Below are 20,477 nucleotides of genomic sequence, written 5' to 3' on the forward strand. Positions count from 1 at the left end.
AAAGGCCAATATTTGATAAGTACATCCCACTGGAAGTACAAAATTATGATATCAAGTAAATATCAAGAGAACAGAGACTTGAATCTGTATTTGGGGATACAGTTATTGTTACGGTTTGAGGAAGGAGGGAAGACGCGTCGAACGCGGTTGTCGCAAGATCTTGCTGGGTGGGCTAGCTAGAGTACACACTCCAAATGATTTACAAATAGCACAACTATTGTACGGTTTGTTGCTACGTGAAAACCACATTCATGGGTGAATAATTTGGAGATCATTAAAAGTTTTTATTGGACAATTGGGTAGATTCAATTCACAACCTAGTAGTATACGCGCAAAGCAACGACATTTGGTAGGGACGTCATTGCGTAGATGCAGTAGAAGCTCCAGCTCCGGTGGATATAATGAGCCAGATCAATCTGAAGTCGATCAAATCCATTAAATTGATTATAAAATTGGTCATGAAGGAGTCTTATCAAGTTTATCTTCACCCCATCTGATTTTCTCGCCATGTTTGCTCTTCAATTGACCTTCTTCCTTTCTGCCATCCTCTTCGAGATCCGCTTCACTCAATCCATTGGTGGCCCAAATCCTTTCCACACAAAGCTGGAAATCACCAGGAACTCTATCAATTAATCCTATCCCTACGGTCCGTACCTTTTGTCTCAACATTTCACCTTGTGGTTCTACGACAACACCATGGTTCGTCCGGACAAACTCATTCCACTTAATTAAAACTGTTTCCCACTCTCCTGGGCTTCGCGCATATAGTCTGTGTTGATGTATATCCGTAGGCACAATTGATTCCGTTTGTATGTTCACAAAATACTTCCTCCCGTCACTTTTTATACGTAGGGCAAGCAAACCATACGCATCTATGTTCCATAGTGATTTCCCAAATATCGTCGATGGCTGATCGAGAGTTCTCCAAGCCGCATAGCCACTGCGCTGGATTTGAGGTCTGTTCGGGGGTAGGTCTATCGAAATGTTCCCATGGAATTTGACATGCCCATTCTTGTTTTCGGAAGAGCTAGGCTTTGCGTTCTCAGAAGGGGGTACCCAATCGAAATGCACTTTTGAAAAGCCTCCCATATCAGCATCAGAGAAGGCTTTACAGCGCTTTAGGGATTCGGGATTGTGGAAATTTGCGAGATGTAATGGAGATGTAGCTCTTCTTGTGCCTTCTGCGGTGAGTGCTATAGAAATTAAGTTAAGTAAGTTTACCTATATTTGAGAGTTGAGCTATCTGGAAGATTTACCACTTATTGATAAACGTTTAAACTCATCTACACTTCGACCAAAGAAGCCCTTGGAAAGAGGAGGAGTGACCCTCATGATGAAGGTTTTTGATATTGTTTATGTATGATCAACAAAGAATGGGATTGTCAAATGTGCTCGAAGAACCCTATATGTGTCAAGTAGTAGTAGTAGTAGTATACTGGATGCTTGCAGTTGAAGTAAGTTGAGTAGTGTATTGTTGTGCATATGGCCTATATATGGCAATTACCTAGGCTAGGTTGTACAATAAAGCATTTGCTCCCAAGCTCCCCTCCCGATGATCAGCCGTTGATTATCTCTCATGGCTCGAGCATGGTTAATTTGGGTTGTTGCTTTTAAGTGCACGTGCTAGCTGGTTGTCCTACTGCTACACTCGGAGTAACTTCGGAGCAGGAGGGGCATTTCAATAAAATTTATAAATATGAATTGAGTCAGTAGAAATACTTATTAAACTTTACATAACACAACTACATCATAACAAATCCAACAACGTTCAACAATAAACAATCTTACTCAAGATCATCCAACAATGACAGACTCAGCTCTTACCACATTGACCCTTGATGGTCTCACAAAGATCGCGGAAGGGAAAGTTCGAAATCTTTATGAGATTGATGAGAAGACCCTCCTGTTCGTTGCATCCGATCGCATTTCAGCTTATGACGTGATTATGGAAAATGTATACTTTCCTTCTCGTACTCAAGGACCAGAGCTAATGATTTATATAGGGTATCCCCTCCAAAGGCGCACTTCTCACTCTCCTTTCCGCGCATTGGTTTGAGGTCCTCACAGGTCTAATCCCTAATCTCAAAACTCACTTCCTGACTCTCTCCCTCCCCTCCTCCATCTCCTCATCCCAACACTCACTTCTCCGAAACCGATCTATGCAAGTACGTAAGCTCAAAATTTTCCCCATCGAGGCCATCGTACGTGGTTACATTACTGGTTCCGCCTGGAAAGAGTATCAAAAGTCATCTACTGTCCACGGCATTCAAATAGCTGCAGGCTTGCATAATTCCCAGGCTTTCCCCCAAGGAGCTATCTATACACCTTCTACCAAAGCCGAAGCTGGCCAAAATGATGAAAACATCCATCCTTCAGAGGCAGCCAAGATTGTAGGTGAGAAGTATGCGCAGCGCATCGAAGATTTGGCAATCAAGCTATACACTACTGCTCGGGATTATGCTGCAGAACGTGGCATTATTATTGCGGACACCAAATTTGAGTTTGGATTGGACGAGGAAACCGACGAAGTCGTTCTTGTAGATGAGGTTTTGACACCCGACTCGAGTAGATTCTGGCCTGCGTCCAAATACGAAGTTGGAAAGGAACAAGAAAGCTATGATAAACAATTCTTGAGGAATTGGTTGACGGCCGAGGGCCTCAAGGGCAAACAGGGAGTTGCAATGCCAGAGGATATCAAATCGCAAACAGCTGAGAAGTACCGCGAAGCATTTGAGAAATTGACCGGCAGAAAATGGGCAGATGCTCTCAAGGAAGACGAGTCTAAATGAACGTACTACATATGAATACATAGACAGCAATGAGGTATACCCCCCGGAGATGCTCTTAGATAATATGGCTCTCTTAACAATATCATGCTGATCTAAATACAAGTCTTGAATTACCTGTACTCTGTTGTGATTTCTTGGGAGAGGAAATGACCACTGTAGGAAGTCCACTGTAGTCAATTATTTTCAGAGGCAAATGCATATGAAGAAATCAACATCTACCAAGTAAGCACTAGGTACTTTGTAGATAACAACTTCAATACAATGCTAGGTAGACAGCTCTCAAGAATGATCAAGGCATCATTCTTTTACTGAGAGAGAAGAAAAAACCCAAGGTCAAAAGTCTTCTTATTTTTTCCCCTTAATGAATTCGATGCAATTCCCACGGTATCTAGAGCCGCAAAGTATTCTGATGCAATTGAGTTGAATTGCTTTTTGGGGGGGCACAATTGACATGGCATGATCTTAAAATTTGTAGTCAGAGAATCAATGGCTTCATACATACCAGGTACCACTAGGTACCTAGGTAGTATCCAATTCAAAACGTAGAGTTGTTGGCGGAGATCAATGAGGAGTTCCAAGCTACCGATGGCAATCTCGATTTCGATCTTGAGACGCTTCCCGCGGAATCGAGCCCCGCATTGAGACGGAACCACTTCCCCACGAAGATGAAGAGCCTCAAGATTTCATGGTATATATGAATTTGCTACCTACAAGTACCTAGATGTTTATGCGTTCCGTGTCAATATGGATTGATTGAATTATTGTTTAATCTACCTCGATAGGTAGGTAAGGAAGTGAGAATAGAAATAATGTTACAAGAGGATTAAGAATAGATTTCCTATAGGAGTTTCCAACTATTATACCAAAGTCACTATGGGAGATCATCATCGTTATCATTACCAACGTCAATATCAATACCGGTACAGAACCAATCAATCATTTGCTAAGAAGTATTCATTCAAGTCTTATTTAGTAGTCCATTTGAAAGGGAAGGAAACTTGGGAACTATCGATACATCCCTACTTATGAGGGACTCAAGTTGCTCCGGTCTCATCAATGTACTGTGAGATCAAGATGAAGAATCATTTCTTTGATCAATGATCCGTCAAAGTAAGTAGGTGTAGGGAGGAATGAATGCTTTGTATCAAGTCTGGGTGTTTTGTAGGTATTAAGTACTAGGTAGGTAGGCACTCACTCCTCACTCCCTCCTCACTCACTCCTCACTCCCTCCTCACTCCCTCCTCACCCTTATTTATTCCCGGCTCATCGTTCCTTCCCCTTTCAAGGATTCCCTTGGGACGATATTTCCGTCTCATTCCCGTTTGGCCCTTTTCGCCTTTTTCGCCTTTTTCGCCCTTCTCACTCTTTCCTTCCATCCCAACTCGGGCCGTTATATCCATAATCCATCTATCCAGGTACTTGTGTCCGCTTAATTGTAGCCCATCGCACTTTCTAGAAATCCAATATAAATAAAGCTTCATTTGTGAATCTGTTGATACTTTCCTCTTCCCAAAAACAACACACTTTTTCCACATATACCATTGTTTCCCCCCTTTTCTCTTGTTTCCTCCTTCATTTCGACTCTTTCCATACAATCTCTTCATCTCTTCTCCCTTCCGACAATCTTCTTTCCTCCATTCCTCTTTTCTCCTTCCTCTTTCGCCGATTTCTGTACAATTTCTATCCGGCCTGTTGACCGCAACAGAGCACAATTGTTAAGCTACATCTGCACAACGCTTGTCATACTTTTACTTTTCAATTCATAATTCCTACACTTTCTTCTTCTCGGTATTCAAGCTCCATTTAATCATGTCGCCTGCTACTCCCTCTTCAACTGGTGGTGGCCATGCCCTTGGTATGCACTCAACCTCATCCACCTCCGGTTCAAGTTACGATACGTCTGGTCCGCATTCTGCACTTTCTTCTCAGATTGAGCCGTCGCCTGCTAGCACATATGGTAGTTCTGCTGCCAGTGATTCTGGTATTCCTTTGACTCCTGACAATGATGGTACGTGTTTCTTCTCTCCCCTCGCCTCCTTTTCTACTCTCTTCCCCTTCACCAAACATGCTCCTTCAATGTCGCACCATGCATTTTTTCACTTTTGCACGACACCATCCTCCCCTTCATGTTTTTATACCACAATTCGCACCATCATGAGTGCATCCAATACATCTTTGCTCAAGAGGGTTGCCGAATTATATGAACCATGCATACGCTATATTTGCATACTGTTTTTTCATTTACATCTGCCATCCTGGCATTGTTCTTCATCATCATCATCATCAATCCTTTCGTCTTGATTCAATCATTCACATACTCTTGCTAACATGTTTTCAAAGGGGCACTTCTTACCAACGTTGCTCGTCTTAGCATTGATGATCATAGTGATGTTGGAGACAATGTCAGATCTTCCGGTCACCACTCTACCAGTGGTTCCAGAAACTCCAATCTGTAAGTCCCCAAACTCACATGCCTTCTAATTCTTCATCTACTAATATTTCCAGTTACTCACCACCATTTGTTCGTAATGGCTCTCAGAGTAATGCTGATGATCCATTTCAATCACCAAGCAAGAATGGCTCAAAGTATCGCAACCATGATCAGCATACTCCCAAGGCTCCAAGACATTCTCAGAGAGATATTCATGGTCCTTGGCGCTCAAGAAGCTCAAGCAACAGTTCCGAGTTGTCATCATCAAAGTCCAAGTCAAGCCACGCTGGTGCTGTTGACACCAACTACGGTGAAACCAAGCGCAAGCTCTCCTTTCATGTTCAAGAGCACGTCTCTGAAGGAACCGATGCTGCAGGTAACAGACTTAGTGGATACACTGTTGTCAAGGCTGAGGATGCACAAGCTGTCTACCCCCCTTCTTGTTGTGTTTTCGTTGCAAAGTAAGTCTTCTGCCTTCTTTCCTTTGGTGTTTCTTTTGCCTTCACAATTTTCCTAGGTGATTGATACTAACCTTTCGCAGTCTTCTTCAATCCAAAAATGAAGACTCTCTTCAAATGGCTGTCACTCAAGTCTTCCGCGAATATGGTCCTGTCTACGTCAAGATTCGCCGTGATAACAAGCATATGCCTTTCGCATTTTGCCAATATACTGTAAGTTATTATCATGATGTGCTTCTTCTCTTTGTATCTGACTATTACTAGAAGCAAGAACATGCTGAGAGAGCTATCAAGGAAGGCAGAGGTCGTTTGATCAAAGGCCGTCCATGTCGCTGCGAAAAGGCCAAGGCACATCGTAAGTTGGTCGTTCTATATAACGTTGTTCGTACTAACGCTTTTCAGGTCTCTTCTTCATTGAACGCAAGTATGGCCCGGTCGTCACTCCAAGTGAAGCCAGAGATCTTCTTAAGCGCTTTGGCAAGATTGAACTTTGTTACACTGCTTCTCACGTAGAGCGTACTGCACTCAACCTCAACGAAGGCGTCATCGTTCAGTTCGAAATGTACGATGAAGGTCAAGATGCTCAATCTGTAAGTCCAAGTTTTATGCTTCACACACTTGGTGTTCATGCTAACTTGGTTCTAGGCGTTCCGCAACCATGATCTTTACAAGCTTCAACCCATTGCAGGCCTTGCAGCACCTGCTCAGCAGTCACCACCTGCCGCAGAAGTTGATGCTACCAAGGCATACTTAGCAAGATATGATGTTGATCGTCGCTCAATTTTCGTTGGCAACCTTCCATTAGGTACTTCGGAGCAACAAATTCGAGGCCTCTTTGAGCACTATGGTGATATTCAAGACATCAGTCTACGAGAGAACGCATCTAAGTTTGAACGTGAGTTGCCCCCTTCTTTGCTGAATATCCATAAACTGACCCGCCTCGTTTTTAGCAGAAGAGAAGTTTGCTTTCGCTTTTGTCGAGTTCAAGTCGCCAATTGCAGTTGTCAATGCTGTTAATGCAAAGGTAAGCAAGAGATTCCTTTTATCTTTTTTAAACTCAGCTAATATTGCCATAGAACGGTTTTACTTTCGGTGGAAAGTCTCTACGAGTTGCTCAAAAGGACTCTGAAAATGGTGGTAGCAGAGGTAGATCCTCCAGATCGCAGCCTTTGTCTTCCACCCGATCATTCCAGTCTCCTCGTGTTGATCGACATGTAGAGCAACAAGTCTCCCCATCTGCTCAGATGTCTCCAATGGCTTATGCTTCGCCTTACGGTTACACTGCTTATAGTCCGTACTATGGTTATGCTGCTCCCTCAACTGTCTTCACTGATGGTCAAGGCCATTACTACAGTAGTGCTACATCGTACTCGCCAGCACCAGCATACTACCCAGGCTATCCTGCTAGTCCTGGATATGGCATGCGAAACCCAGCAGTGGCAACTGATTTGACCGGCAGCCCCGCTGCTCCGTCACCATACTGCAGTTATGCTCCATACCAACAATATGCACCAGCTCCATACTGGGGTATGCAAAGCCCACCAGCTGATCAGTTGGCTTCGTCTCAACAAGCATACTACCCTTATTCACCTGTTGATGTTGGTAACAAAGCTCACGATGATCGTTCAGCAACTCCCACTCCAAGTGGTCATGCCGCGGTTGTTGAGTGATCTTCCCACTATTAACAAAACCCCTCTATCAGAATTATCATTCGCAGTTACTGCCACGGTGGTACTCGTTCATCTTCATGATATCTGGGCAGCATGTTCTTTCTTACTTTCTCGGTTTTACGGCATAAACTTTGGTGGCAACCTGGTTGTGTCTTGATGTTTACCACTACTAATTTCACGGAGTTTTACGGCATTTCTTCATCTTTGCAGGGATTTGGCTTCATCTACAGTTGTGCAGGATTCTTGTCTACTAGTCAATCATGAAAGAGCATTGTGGCTCCTGGTCTGCCATTTATATGGTGACCATCTCCCTATTGATTCTCTTGCTCCTTTGGACAAGATAGACATAGGATAGAGTCTTTTCGATTTGAACAAACCATGTACCATCAATCAGCTAAATCTTAGCTTAGGTAGAGTGAAATAAAAGTATTACCATTGTGAACGTAGCTCGATTTTGTAGTGATAATATGCATGCAATAGTGACTAATGATAAATACATGACGATGTAATATCAGACGAGCGCTTTGAGCGCAGTGCCATAGAATATATATATTTATCTTTTGATTTAATATTTTTTTATGAAAAAATATTTAATAAAGTACTAAGTTAATGCTCATTGCAAAGCCTTGAGTTGGTATATAGATAATGGCATTATAATCACATCTTACTGTTGTATGACTTCCAGCACAGTTTGCGGGAGTTGGTCTCTGGACAGACGACTAGGCTATGTACTCCTCATTTGAGCCCTGTATTGAAAGGCAATCAGGGCAAAGGTAGGGAGGATCATACAGAAAGCTAAGCAATTCCGGAGGCCATAAGCGTTTGTCAAACTATAAGCAAATCCAAGTGCCGAACAGAACAGTCGCTTTCGGCATGTTGTGGTATTAGATTAGGGATGTGGCAATCTTGGGCTGCGGAATAGAAAAGAATCATGTCACTAGCAGGGAGAGTGTGATACCTGAGGGCTGAATGGCTGGAAGGCTACAGAAAGGCATTGGAAGTTCGTGGTGGTAAATGATGATTTCTGACCGAAGGACGGAGAAACGGTGGGTAGGTGTTAAGAAGGAGGATGTGTGGATATTGTGAGAGGATCAATGACGGATGTGTAAGGGGGGTAGAGAGGCGGAGAAAATGAAGAAGCGTATATTCTGGGAAATAGGAACCACTGGGTCAATCTCTGCTGTTACTAAAGTGATTTCGCATCCGTCCCGGATTCACAGCTGTCTGCGCCATGCTTCTAGAGAGAATTGCTGTCTTGATTGTACTCGAGTTCCTCGTGACAGCTTCTTTTATAAGAGTAATACGCTTAGCTCCGAGTGACTTTCCCGTCCCTCCAACAGACCTCTGTGGCGAGCCATAATATGTCATACTCGCTCACCCCGAGTGAGGTCTCAAGTGTTCCAGTCGCTTGTGAGAACTCTGAAAGGGGGGATTTATGTACAATACAAGTAGCTAACCCCCACCAATATTTTACACTGAGACAGATGCATATTGTACAGCTCCAAGTCGCCATTCATCACTCCTAGTCCATCTTCTCCCACTCCTCTAGATCCTTCAACGTAGTCCCCCTTGTTGTACCCCAGACCTGCCATTCTGTATCTTGCCAGTTTCTGTAAATCTTCTGCACAACCACATACTCTACGATATCTTTCTCACTGCTCCCCGGCAGCTCTTTTCCTCTACTATCCTTCAGTGTCATCTTTTGTCTACTTGAAACTCTAACCACTGCTTGTCGTACCACATTGCCATCGCCTCCGGGTATCATGACGGCCTTGGTCGACATTATCTTAGGTCTTCGGTTCATCTTCACAAGGTTCCATGTAACCTTTTGCCCCCGAGGCCTCGAAGCTATGCGCTGCGCAAATCTCTCAGAAAGTCCATCGGCGCACATTCTGCGCAAGCGTCCAATGTCTCCAGCAGCGAAATTTTGGTACATCTCCCTGTACAGAGCTTCGGCTGCGGGGACTATCGAACCGCGCTTCAGTTGCACCTTTCTTCGTACACGCCCGGTTTTGGGAGACATCCATTTAAATGCAGTGGTGGCGACGGTATCCCAAAATCGGGTCTTGAATCTGGTCCATTGGAATTTCAAAAGTCCTTTGGGGTGTTTGAACAGAGAAGGGCTGCTAGCTGCTATAAAAGTATCTGTGATTTCATTAGCTCGGGGGTTCAGCAGGTGCAGGAGTCAATTGAGACGGACGTACTCGGTAGAAGGCCAACGTCGGTTGCCATTCGCGTCCCCCCAATATTAGCTTGCATGCGCATTCTACGATCGGGGTGCTGTGCAGGATTGGCGGGAGATGCTTGTCGGGGGGTTATGATGGAGAAATATCGAGGGTTGGAGAGGGAGAAAGGACTCCGAGGGGTAGGGAAGACATGTCTGCGGAGAACTTGAGCCATCGAAGCCGTATCAATTCGGAGGGGGAGAGACAAAAAGCAGAAAGCTGCGTGGGAGGTTTCTCGTAAAGATTGCACCCCTCATTCCGTCAAGACGCTGTAACTTTTTTGATAACAAGAGAATATTACGATAGCCTTGGTGGCTGAATGTGGCTGTGCGTCTTGGGAAGACAGATCGACAAGGCTGAACAAGACATGAAATTGGATGGCCTTGCTTGCTGGTAATACTTTCTTGGAAGAATCTACTTGGGTACCTACGACACTTCCAACTATCATTGATTTTGAAGCAAATTTAGGCTATTCTCCTAATTGCTACTATTTGTCCCAATCATCTTTGGAGTACGAAATTTTGATTTGTTTTGCCCAAAATAGCTGCGCACACCTTATCCCATCCACTGACATAATATTCCAGTAGGAAACCCCTCACCCAAGTATATCTTGCATTCCCAGCTATTGCAAAGCGGCAGCATATGCCGTAAACACCCCTCCTTCTGGCTTCCACCCGGCGTCGTTCGCACCAAGCCCCTTTTCCTGCGTCCCCCTCTGAAATCCCACCTACCACCATATCTACTCCTCCCTACAAACCGAACCTGCACCCCGCCGACCCAGAAGGCAAAACTTCCGTCCTACATCCTCGTGTCGCCGTACTTCTTGGCGTAGCTAGAGTTTGGCATTTTCCGCTCCTCTTTTGTCGATTGCTTAGTATCGCTCCGGCGATCTGGTGGGGGTTACGATGTGCGTTGACGTTTATGAGAGAGTTGCTATGGGATGAAATGAATGCTGTCGAAGCAAAGTGGACTATTGAAAAAAGATTCAGGGTTGTTGAAGTCTTTTTGGCTGTTCTGGTGAGCAAATCTTCTATCTTACGGAAAGAAAGATCTGGTGCCGTTGTCGTTTCAGTGCTAACTTTTGATATCAGTGGGTATGGACAATTTTCTCAAGATAACTCGAAAATCTTCCATTTTGTGACAGAAGATATCGTATGCCGAAATAAAACAAATGCTAATTCGCTCGAAAGTGTTTCTCGTCCGCTTATCTTGCCTTCTTCTTCACGGACTGCTTAATGTCTAGATGGTATGTAAAATCTTCCAACACCCCTCATTCCGTAAAGTCACGACCCGAAGCTAGAACACTTCAAATAACTAAACACGTAACATATCAGGTTACTTAACTACACTCCTCAAGGTATGGGCATCTTCACAAACACAATGGAAACCCTCAACTAACTGTCACCCAGCAACGATTGTCCGCCTGCTCACCATCAACTTGATAAATGCATACACCACATCGTGGATCCTATATCTATCAGGGGGTTCAGGAGATCCACGCTTACTTCTTCCTGCTTGGATTTGTATAGCTAGTGTACGTGCCGTCACTTGATACTCTTCCGCATTTTCTGACCATAATACAGACACTAACATTTCTCTACCATTTGACTCATCCACGACTTGCGATACGGAAGGAGACTTCCTTATCGATTTCCGTCTTTTCAATTGCAAGTTTCATTAGCATGGTCAGTTTATTATCTCAGTTGTATCTTTCAAGAACAGACCTTCCGCCGCTACCATTGATTCTGCATATGGAAGAGATCTGGGGGTATGTCAAGATAGGGTTGAACTTGATAGTGTAGTATAAGACATTCAATAGATTTAATAGTCACTATTCACAGACAAGCAACTCAAATGAAGAACGAAGACTATAATGGGCCCATATGCCTTTATGAATTGATATCTTTACTATGCCAGTTAGGCATATCGGATAGAATTTACAGTCAGGTGCGCTGAGCATTCTGATCTGAATAGCGTAAAAAGAAAGAGAATGAAGACCCCGCTATAATAAAAATAGCAAAGTTGGAACATTCGCGTGCAAAGCCATCCCTTATTACCGCCCAGCGCTTTCTGTGTTGAATGCGGGGGATGATTGGGAATATCTCGCCGACATGTTTATAGAGTCTCTCGCAGCGATGGTATGTATTGAGCATGCAGGCAACCATATATGGTGATGGGAGCTTACAAGGCTGCGATGGCTCGTAACGTGTGACTGACGATTTTAGAAACCGTGGACCTAAGGTAGAATTTGATTAGAAGGGTTATGACAAGTCGTAAGCGTTGTTATCTTACCTTGATGGTCTTGGCATCAAGCTCTAAGCCATCTTTACCAGTGAGGAAATCTTGCACATCTTTGCGCTGGTCTCCTTGAAGCTGGATCACGTCACCCATGATGACATCGTTGACAATGGTGCCATTGCAAGCTGTTACATGCGACATTAGTACCTGATACCTCGCCGTTCATCTCGTATGATGAGACTTACCGAACTTCTTCTTGATAACCTTAAGAATCTTCTTTTGGTCAAATTTCTTTGGAAGTCCTTGAACGGTAGTCAAAGTCTTACGTCCATTACGCTCTGTAATTATTATTGTCAGTTATTGGTATGCAAGCCTCCCTTGATATTTTTGACCTGGTTTTAAGGGGTGTGAAATAAACTTGACATACGTTGGATACGAATATGGATATATTCTGCGGCCTTTTGGTCTCCGGGCTCTTCGTCGGCTTCGGCGAAAGGATCTAGATTCGCGCCATTGTTAGAAATTATGCTGAAAGAAGTCATGTAACGAGCAAACAAGCCAAGCTGAGATGTGATTGATTCCATCGACATTCGACAATGAGAATGTGCCACGATAACATAGATTGATTTCCTCACCAAAGACTTTCAAGTTCTCAATTTGAGTTCCGCCAGGAGCAGCCTTTGCGGACTTTGCTGGCTTGGATGTTGCGATAGGGGAGGAACCGTTCGCGTTCAACGGCGACTTTGTCTCCCCTGAGCCTTGGTCTGGTCCTGGATCTCCGGCGGCATCGGCTTCAGCGAAGGAGTCTATAAGAGATGGTTAGTGAAATCACCAAGGGCGGCCAAAGATGATTTTGGGAATCATCAGTTGTAGGTATGTGGATGAAGGTATATGCGCTGGAGTCTTCTCGTGATGTCTACTTCTCAAAGCTGAGAGTAAAAGGGGGAGAGGAAGGGCGCATACCGATCGTCTTGAGATTTTCGATGGACATAAACTCGAGTGTGCCTGGTATCTGTGGGACTGAGATACTATTTGATAAAGTTGATAGAAGGATATAGACTTTGTAAAGGGATGTAAACGGATTTGATTTCGAGTTCGAGTTCGAGGTGGGGTGATTTAGATATTGGTGGTTTTGGAAGGGTTATGTAGTGTTGTAATGTAAGAAAGGCGGTCGGTTTTGTTGTTTAAATTAAACGGGGGGGAGTTGTGTGATTTGTGGCAAGAGAGGCGGGGCGAAGCTCAATGACTAAATTGGGTAAGTGTTGTACCAATACAGTTAAAGTGGCAAGCTTAGTGTGGAAAAGAGTCATCCAACTGACACTTTTTCTCCAATGACTCTTTCCAAAATGGTAAATAATTGGTAAGTGACCACTGCCGCTTTTGAGACCGATCAGGGGTCCAGTAATTAGTCAGCATCGCCGTACTCGGTATTGTCTTCTCGAGTCGAGCCATCGTAGCTATCGTAGAGACAGTAGACAGAGAGAGATAAAAGCACCTGCAGTTGTGAATGCTTGATACCGTATCACCATGTCACCTCTATAGTACAAAGTATCGAGGTATGCATCTGGACATTCTCAAGTATTTCCCTATCAGATAACTATCATCGAATTCCAAAATTTGACACTGCATTGTCTCTATTGTACTACCACCTACCTATGTATGCGTTGAATATTGTAAGATCTTACAGTTTCATTTACTCCTTCCTACACAATATACGATATACACAAGGATTCAACTTCCTACACAATATACGATATACATAAGGATTCAACTTCACAACAGCTTTACGTAACCACTCTCCTACAACCACTCCTACACTTGCGAAAAGAAAATAGATTAGAATTAGCCCATGTCGATTATATGTACAAGCAAATGGTATACTTTGCGTATTTACCACCTACCAAAGCTTCAACTTTTGCTCCAATACCAATATGTTAATTGATACTTGAAGAAGTCACCATTGACTACAATGTCAGGCTTCCTCTCAAGCCCATTCATGCTAATCTATCCTCGTCTGATCTCCATTCATTGTAGACATCATCGTTCCCATTCTTGTCTCCGTTCCGCGAATGCGCGCTACATGCCATAAGTTCTCGAAAGGAGCTCCACCCCATGAGCGCTTCCATCCACGTAACCGATTATCGCCCATACATAAGTTGCTTCTGTGGTTCATTCGCAATCTGCGACCATTATGCCGATTGGGCTACAGGAGCACCGGGAGGTGGAGGGAGAAACATTGGAAGATAAGTCTGGGGAGCCTAAATTAGCCAAGTGTCACACCTCCATGATGAGTTTGTGAATGAACTTACAATAACAAGAGCCATCACTGCAGCACAAGTAGATTAGTATGGGCTGCCAATGTGAAAGTGGGAGAGTAAAGGTATCTTACGTGACATTCCCACTGAGAAGTATGCCGGTTGGGAGGAGGTCTTTCTCGTCTCTGGAGATTCGCCTAACCAATTTTGAATGGCGAAAAGAACCGAAGCCCTTTGATAAATTAGCATATGCCTTCCTACATCATCTTCGACATAGAAATAGATATAAATCTCATCCATTGAATTGACGTACCATCCGATGAGCTTGTTGCGAGTGAACATTGCTGCCATTGGCAGAGTGCTACCTAAGGTGCCACCGAAATCGCTGGGAGATTCTTTTGCAGCTGGAGCTTGATAGGGAATAACTTGAGGTGAGAGACTGTCAGTACTTTGAGGTAAGATAACATATATAAACATGAGATGTATAGCAAGAATTGGCAATAAACAAATACATACTGAGATCACCTCTTCGCATGTCCTTTCTGGCCGCCATGTTTGCTGAACAGGATAATCGTATGGTTGATATGATTACCAACGTGTGATATATCTGGATGCTTACTTGCACAATGTAGTTGATGAAGTCTAGCAGATTTTGAGTTCGAGATAGTATGAGAGACTGTGCTCTAGGTTTGTCATTTCATGTGAAGCTAGAAGCTTGGTATGCACATGGGTAAGATCTTACCTGTCCTGGCTGGAATTGGCGCGACCAACCTGGGGTACCGAACGAGCGAACTACGAACACGGGCCGTACACGATCACTTTTTGACTTTTTGGGTCTCTGTATCTATCTGCTGCCTCTCTCTAAGTTCCGCTCACACCCACCTCGCCTCATCTAAACACATTATTTCCGACCACCCTTCTCAACTCTATATCTTCATTCATACAATACATCTGCTATTCCGGAGTGTACGACATAACCAAGCATAATACATTATAACACGAAAAGATACATTTACATCCATCGTTGCTTTGACACGATAATAGCCTTAGCTTCTACCAAGAGAGAAACTGCGCCTGTGCGACGTACCAATACCCTATCACATCATCTAATCATCATTTCTCCTGCGGCGATTTTCAACCCAATTCAATCACTTTTGGGTCCTGAGAACTCAAATATAACTGTACAATCTCTCTATACCCTTTGCACTTCTCATATATCACTTGCGCAGTCTGTTCATTATTAAATTCTGATTACATTAAAGTCGCAGTTGTCGGTCACGGAATGGCGCAATCATGACCACAAAACCCCTCGTTGGGTCACAAGCCCAACGACAGTCGCAAAGGTCATTGAATTCAAATATTACCTCGAGGCCCTCTCCTCAGAGGAGCTTATCATCTACTTCCCCAACTCGAAGACACAATGAAGCGCTCATAGACTTGACGCTTGATGTGCCGGATTCTACATCGGCCCGTTATGGGCAAACCTCGAGAGCAGGAGGGTCGCGCCTGAAGCAGGAAATCTCAAATGAATCGAGGAGTTCTGTTCAAGCGGATGCATCAAGCTTGGTTCCTTCGACTTCAATATCAAATAGGCAACTTTTGCCTCCGCGTGGTCGGCCGCAACTTCATTCCGATGCACTTCGCATGAGAGCTACAAAATCCATTTTACCATCCGATCAAAACCATAGCCAGACACCTGCGAAACCGTTCGCTTTCCCTGTTAGGCCCGGGCAACATCCTCCCCCTTCTCTCGACAGGCCGAGCCCGTCGATTGGGCCTACCGGGAAGAGAGATGCTCGTCCAAAGCCTTTTGTTTTAGAGGTTCCTTTGGCCGCACCTTCTTATTCACCGAATGGTAAGTCCAGCCATGATTAGGCAATATCCCAATGCCATTTTAATTCTTTTAACCTCTCAATAGGTCATGCAGATTTCTTTCCGTGGAACGGTAATCACGCAGAAGATCAATTCTCCGAACCGGTCATCCGCCAAGGCTTCTTCGACAAGTCGCAAATGTCACAGAACGAGACAGGTTCCGCAAAGGCCTCCATATACCCATCTTTAAAACACAAAAGCGGCCTGCAAACTTTATCCTCGTTATTCACAAGCGTTCTAGCTCAGCGAAGGGCCCATGGAAATATCACAGCCGACTCAACCTTCAAGCCTCCGCCGCGTGTAACGGTCACAGATACGAAGAGAGAGATATGGCTCAAAGATCTAGCTAACCCGACCATATCACTCCGTCGCCTTAGTCGATCGATTCCTCATGGGATTAGGGGTAAAGTGCTCTTGGAACACGCTCTCAATAAAAACATTCCCATCGAGCGGGCTGTCTGGTTAGCCAAATGTGTTGGTGCAAATGAACTGCGGTCTTTCAAGAGAAAAGGTGCAGGTGGTACCTTCGCTATGGGAGGAGAAGCGAAATGGGTGCGAGATTTCACAGTTTCTGTTGAACAAGTGTTGGAAAACATTATTGGGTCGTGCGGAGAAAAGGACTTTCGTCGCAAGATCTACTATGCGTAAGTATAGCTCTCTTCTGTCCTTGCGCATTCACTTACGAGCATGACAGGATTCGTTTGGCAGCTCACTTTCATGCCGAATGCCTTCTGGATCGCGAGCATTATATAGATTGGATATTATCTTCCCTAGAGACGACTTCTCAAGCAAAATTGCCAATGTGGCTATTGATTGCCCAAATGTATTGGGAAGATATTTTGAAGTATCGGAGGTTCGGACGACGATTCACAACTGTTTTGTTGAATCGATTCTCGGAGGTATGGCATCATCATTCATTTCTCCCTCACACGGCTGACAGTATTTCTCCCAAGACAATCAAACATCCAGATGCTGATATACTGGGACCTTTGATTGGTCGTTTGCGCATACTTCTAACTAAATTGATGACTTCAAATCCGGACAATTTTGTCTCTCCTGAGATTTGGTCCAAGCACAGGGAAGTCCTACAGGCTTATCTCAGCTACTCGGATGAGCTTCCCATGTCTGTTTGGGATGAGATTAACCGCCGCAATATGCGACTCACTACTCTGGCCCCTGAAGCCCAGCATCCTCCTCAACAACGCCTTTTCAATATACTAGACAAGTCACTTTTCACCCTGTTCACACCCGAGATCATAGATATTTGCTGGCAACTTGATGATGACAAGACGGCTCTTGTTCATGCAATTTTGGATTGGTCGACATCATGTTACAGACCTGGACACGCAAAAGTATTCATTGGTGCTCGCATTATACGAGCTTGGAGAAGACTGGGCGCAGACACGACTGCGGCCACGCTATCGTTCCTTGACTCCAGTGCTTGCGAAATTGGGCGCAATAAGGCTTCGTTTTATCACCTCGTTTCCGAGCTAGCGAGATCGAACGACTTTTGTATTCCGACATATCTTCAGTGGCTGATCAGCCGTGGAGGTATACACGATCATTCCGACCTGGCACCAGGCGGTCCTTGTGGAACGAGGCTTCTTGCAGAACTTCCAATGCAAAATTTGAGCGAAGAAATGGTCGGGTTGCGCAGGTCTTTACTTTATCGTGCCGAATACCCAATAGAGACCGAGGACCGTAAGGTAGCGGCTAGTATTTCTAATATAAGCAACGCCTTCCGAATGATGCCAATAGCTTCAGAACGGCGATTTCCTCAAGCAAACCAGGACTTCAAGGGCTTAGATGATATCCAATCGCTGAATCGCACAAGCAAATCCCACATTGGGTCTTGGCTTCTTCGCGAAGTTGAAATACAAATGCTACCATCAAGCAAACCATTAAACCAATGGGGAAATCCATCACCTGCAGCTCATGATACTTGTGGACTGACGGCGGCTGCGTTTGGCATGGTGCGAGACTTCCTGGAATTTGTAGATGATTTCACTATGCTCGCCGAAGTCATAAAGATTGCCACAGCCTCAGCTGATCCTCATACTATCTCGTCGTGCGCCGACACACTCAATATGCACGCCGAAGTGTTTGCTGGGATCGGAGCAATCAAGGACCTGTTTGATGTCCTTATTAATCGTGCACGCTCGTTTGCAGATGATCGCGACATTATGCCACGAATTATTCTGGGATCCTTGTTAGACCTTTCATTCAGAATGCCCGAGCATCAACTGCTTACCGCGCAACTCGCTCGCCAACTTGCTCTGAGTGATAGAAAGTGTGTCGCCGACGCTTGTTCTCCGGTATCAGATCATATGGCAGGTGGATCTCAAAACAACGAAGCCGAGTTCGTAGATGAAATCGAGAAGCTTCTTGCTAATGGTACAAGCATCGATCGAGGAACCATGGACCGAATTTTCCAAAGAGTAACCCGTCATTTATCGATCTCATTGGATAAGTCACCAGAGCAGCAGCGAAAGTGTGTATCATTGTTGACAACTTTAAGAGATTTCAATCCTCAGTCATTTGATTTATTGATGGCTAGCTGGCTGTCCTATATTCAGAAGTCGGAACATCGACCCAGCATGGTGAAAATCTGGGGCCCAATGATAGGACTGGGTTGCCTTTCCATGAAAGATCTGGTTAATGCCAGCTTAAAGAGTGAAAAGGACGATCCCAACTCAACACAGAATGTGAACACGATAGTATCTATGGAACTACTGGCCTTGATTGCGACCCCACTCAGCTTACCGGAGATCTTGACACCAGACGAAGCATATCGCTTCCGGATTGTGCAAAGTCGTATGCCAATTGACAACCCTGAACTAACATTAACTGTTATCCGATCGGCAATAGAGGCGTGTTCAGCAGCTGTCCACGACATGCAGTTTGATACTTTGAATATCTTAGGTAGCTCAGCTATGCATGACTTACTTCAGACACTAGTCTTGGTTGGCGGTGATATGATCGGCAAGATCATAGTGCACCCTTTGTCCTCGGGAACTGCCAGCCAAGAAGCTTCAAAAGTATTGGGTGCCTCGATAAACAAGCTTCTTGTGCCTACGTATCAAATAGAGGCTTCCAATATTTCAGTGGGTGATGCATTGAAATCTGCGAATTATCTTAATCTTCCATTTTGCCAACTAAAGGTAGCCTCCACCTTTCGCTCGGGAAGGGTTCCCCAAGCCACTCCACGAAACATGGTCTCTCCTCAGCTCGACGACCTTGATCGTGCAGTCGAGTCTGCGATAATGGCGGGAGGTACGACATGGGCTTGCATTGTTCCATCATTGGATTTGACTGCCGTGAATCATTTACGACGTGGTGCTGAGACCCAATTGCTTCGGCTATTCCATGCTGCCAAAGCATCGGGCTATTATGATATTTTAGAAGAAGAGCACCAATTGTCGAAAGCAGAAAGCTTGATGGCCATACTCGATTTAACAATAGACAAGATATATACTGAGAAAGTCAACACGTCGCATAATTCGCAAAGTTGCTTTCCAGAAATTGTGACTTTACTTAACAACGCCTCGCAATGTTTTGCTAGCGCACAGCCAAACAGTTGTAAGGTTACATACCTTACGAAGTGGCTACCATTGCTATTATCTTTCGCAACCTCTCAAACAGTGGCATTAGAACCATCGAAAGTCGGACATGAACATCGGGGAAGAGCAATCCTATTTTTGACAGCAATCTTTTTGGATCTATATCGTTTCAAAGCTAACACAAAAACCCAAAATCTCCCACTACAGCAGTGTTTCGACCTTATTCTAAATATGGTAGATGTCCTCCCTGACGACATTCGTCAGCAATGCAGTCGAAACTTCCGAGATACAGCCTCGAACCCAATTACTAGCTATATTTATAGTATTATGGCGCCGCCATCTGACTGGTTGCACATCTATCAATCCGGCTCAAAAGCTACTGCTACTGCAAGGAATAGCAGTAATACAAACACGGATCACGCAAAGGATTCGTGCCGCCAGTCATTTCCTTTCACAATGAAACGCTGGGAGATGTTGGGAGAACCAAGTGCTAACATGGGAGAGAATGACACGAGTCTCAGTTTGACACTGTTTGCGAGTAGGAAAGGAGTCAACTGAGGGTCGGCTCTGTTTATAATTTTATTACAAATCACCCTCGATTGTACCACATGGTAGACACATGAGGAGCTTATTTTATATCAATAATGTATTCAATTAGGACTGCCCTACATGCTGTCAAGACATGTCTTCAGTGACCTGAAAGATCACGCCCTGCATGATCTTTTCTTAATCCAAAATCAGCGAGCATAGAAACCTTGATACCCCTTTGATTCAACCATTGTACCGATATTGGCATCAGAGCTGAGCATATGACCCTACGAAAATGATCGTGATGTAGACCACCCCCTGACGTAAACTCGCTTGATAGACCGTAAATACTCGTTAATGGGCCCGTGCCTTACAATAATAGCATTTGAAATACAGTGGCATGTACTTTGTAGAATGTCTTGTCAGCACATAGAGACTTGATGCTAAGGGT

General features: G+C 44.4%; 9 protein-coding genes across 9 annotated transcripts; 5 read left to right on the forward strand and 4 right to left on the reverse strand.

The window, feature by feature from the left end:
• Positions 1 to 456: 456 nt before the first annotated feature.
• On the reverse strand, positions 457 to 1,332 carry EAE98_010894 (uncharacterized protein; the record flags this gene model as incomplete). The annotated part of the gene is made up of 2 exons (XM_038958516.1): positions 457 to 1,193; positions 1,257 to 1,332. The coding sequence occupies 2 exons, from the start codon at positions 1,330 to 1,332 to the stop codon at positions 457 to 459; spliced, it is 813 nt and encodes a 270-aa protein (XP_038805176.1).
• A 472-nt stretch (positions 1,333 to 1,804) lies between these two features.
• Positions 1,805 to 2,789, forward strand: EAE98_010895 (uncharacterized protein; the record flags this gene model as incomplete). Its single annotated transcript, XM_038958517.1, has 2 exons — positions 1,805 to 1,954; positions 2,004 to 2,789. The coding sequence occupies 2 exons, from the start codon at positions 1,805 to 1,807 to the stop codon at positions 2,787 to 2,789; spliced, it is 936 nt and encodes a 311-aa protein (XP_038805177.1).
• A 1,809-nt stretch (positions 2,790 to 4,598) lies between these two features.
• Positions 4,599 to 7,787, forward strand: EAE98_010896 (uncharacterized protein; the record flags this gene model as incomplete). The annotated part of the gene is made up of 9 exons (XM_038958518.1): positions 4,599 to 4,797; positions 5,130 to 5,241; positions 5,295 to 5,681; positions 5,762 to 5,891; positions 5,943 to 6,033; positions 6,081 to 6,268; positions 6,324 to 6,573; positions 6,629 to 6,702; positions 6,755 to 7,787. 9 exons carry the CDS (start codon positions 4,599 to 4,601, stop codon positions 7,346 to 7,348), a joined length of 2,025 nt encoding a protein of 674 aa, XP_038805178.1. The 3' UTR covers positions 7,349 to 7,787.
• A 1,083-nt stretch (positions 7,788 to 8,870) lies between these two features.
• EAE98_010897 (uncharacterized protein) lies at positions 8,871 to 9,748 on the reverse strand (the record flags this gene model as incomplete). The annotated part of the gene is made up of 2 exons (XM_038958519.1): positions 8,871 to 9,493; positions 9,553 to 9,748. The coding sequence occupies 2 exons, from the start codon at positions 9,746 to 9,748 to the stop codon at positions 8,871 to 8,873; spliced, it is 819 nt and encodes a 272-aa protein (XP_038805179.1).
• Positions 9,749 to 9,950: 202 nt separating this feature from the next.
• On the forward strand, positions 9,951 to 10,224 carry EAE98_010898 (uncharacterized protein; the record flags this gene model as incomplete). The annotated part of the gene is made up of 2 exons (XM_038958520.1): positions 9,951 to 10,084; positions 10,158 to 10,224. 2 exons carry the CDS (start codon positions 9,951 to 9,953, stop codon positions 10,222 to 10,224), a joined length of 201 nt encoding a protein of 66 aa, XP_038805180.1.
• A 270-nt stretch (positions 10,225 to 10,494) lies between these two features.
• Positions 10,495 to 11,375, forward strand: EAE98_010899 (uncharacterized protein; the record flags this gene model as incomplete). The annotated part of the gene is made up of 5 exons (XM_038958521.1): positions 10,495 to 10,590; positions 10,764 to 10,819; positions 10,908 to 10,930; positions 10,983 to 11,107; positions 11,157 to 11,375. 5 exons carry the CDS (start codon positions 10,495 to 10,497, stop codon positions 11,373 to 11,375), a joined length of 519 nt encoding a protein of 172 aa, XP_038805181.1.
• A 419-nt stretch (positions 11,376 to 11,794) lies between these two features.
• EAE98_010900 (uncharacterized protein) lies at positions 11,795 to 12,802 on the reverse strand (the record flags this gene model as incomplete). Its single annotated transcript, XM_038958522.1, has 6 exons — positions 11,795 to 11,809; positions 11,866 to 11,996; positions 12,057 to 12,149; positions 12,239 to 12,310; positions 12,447 to 12,617; positions 12,775 to 12,802. 6 exons carry the CDS (start codon positions 12,800 to 12,802, stop codon positions 11,795 to 11,797), a joined length of 510 nt encoding a protein of 169 aa, XP_038805182.1.
• Positions 12,803 to 14,000: 1,198 nt separating this feature from the next.
• Positions 14,001 to 14,619, reverse strand: EAE98_010901 (uncharacterized protein; the record flags this gene model as incomplete). The annotated part of the gene is made up of 5 exons (XM_038958523.1): positions 14,001 to 14,060; positions 14,121 to 14,137; positions 14,201 to 14,298; positions 14,380 to 14,491; positions 14,583 to 14,619. 5 exons carry the CDS (start codon positions 14,617 to 14,619, stop codon positions 14,001 to 14,003), a joined length of 324 nt encoding a protein of 107 aa, XP_038805183.1.
• Positions 14,620 to 15,359: 740 nt separating this feature from the next.
• Positions 15,360 to 20,056, forward strand: EAE98_010902 (uncharacterized protein; the record flags this gene model as incomplete). The annotated part of the gene is made up of 4 exons (XM_038958524.1): positions 15,360 to 15,921; positions 15,985 to 16,582; positions 16,633 to 16,837; positions 16,892 to 20,056. 4 exons carry the CDS (start codon positions 15,360 to 15,362, stop codon positions 20,054 to 20,056), a joined length of 4,530 nt encoding a protein of 1,509 aa, XP_038805184.1.
• Between the last annotated feature and the right edge of the window lie 421 nt (positions 20,057 to 20,477).

This window comes from Botrytis deweyae (assembly GCF_014898535.1).
Source record: "Botrytis deweyae strain B1 chromosome Unknown BDEW_041, whole genome shotgun sequence".
NCBI lineage: Eukaryota > Fungi > Ascomycota > Leotiomycetes > Helotiales > Sclerotiniaceae > Botrytis > Botrytis deweyae.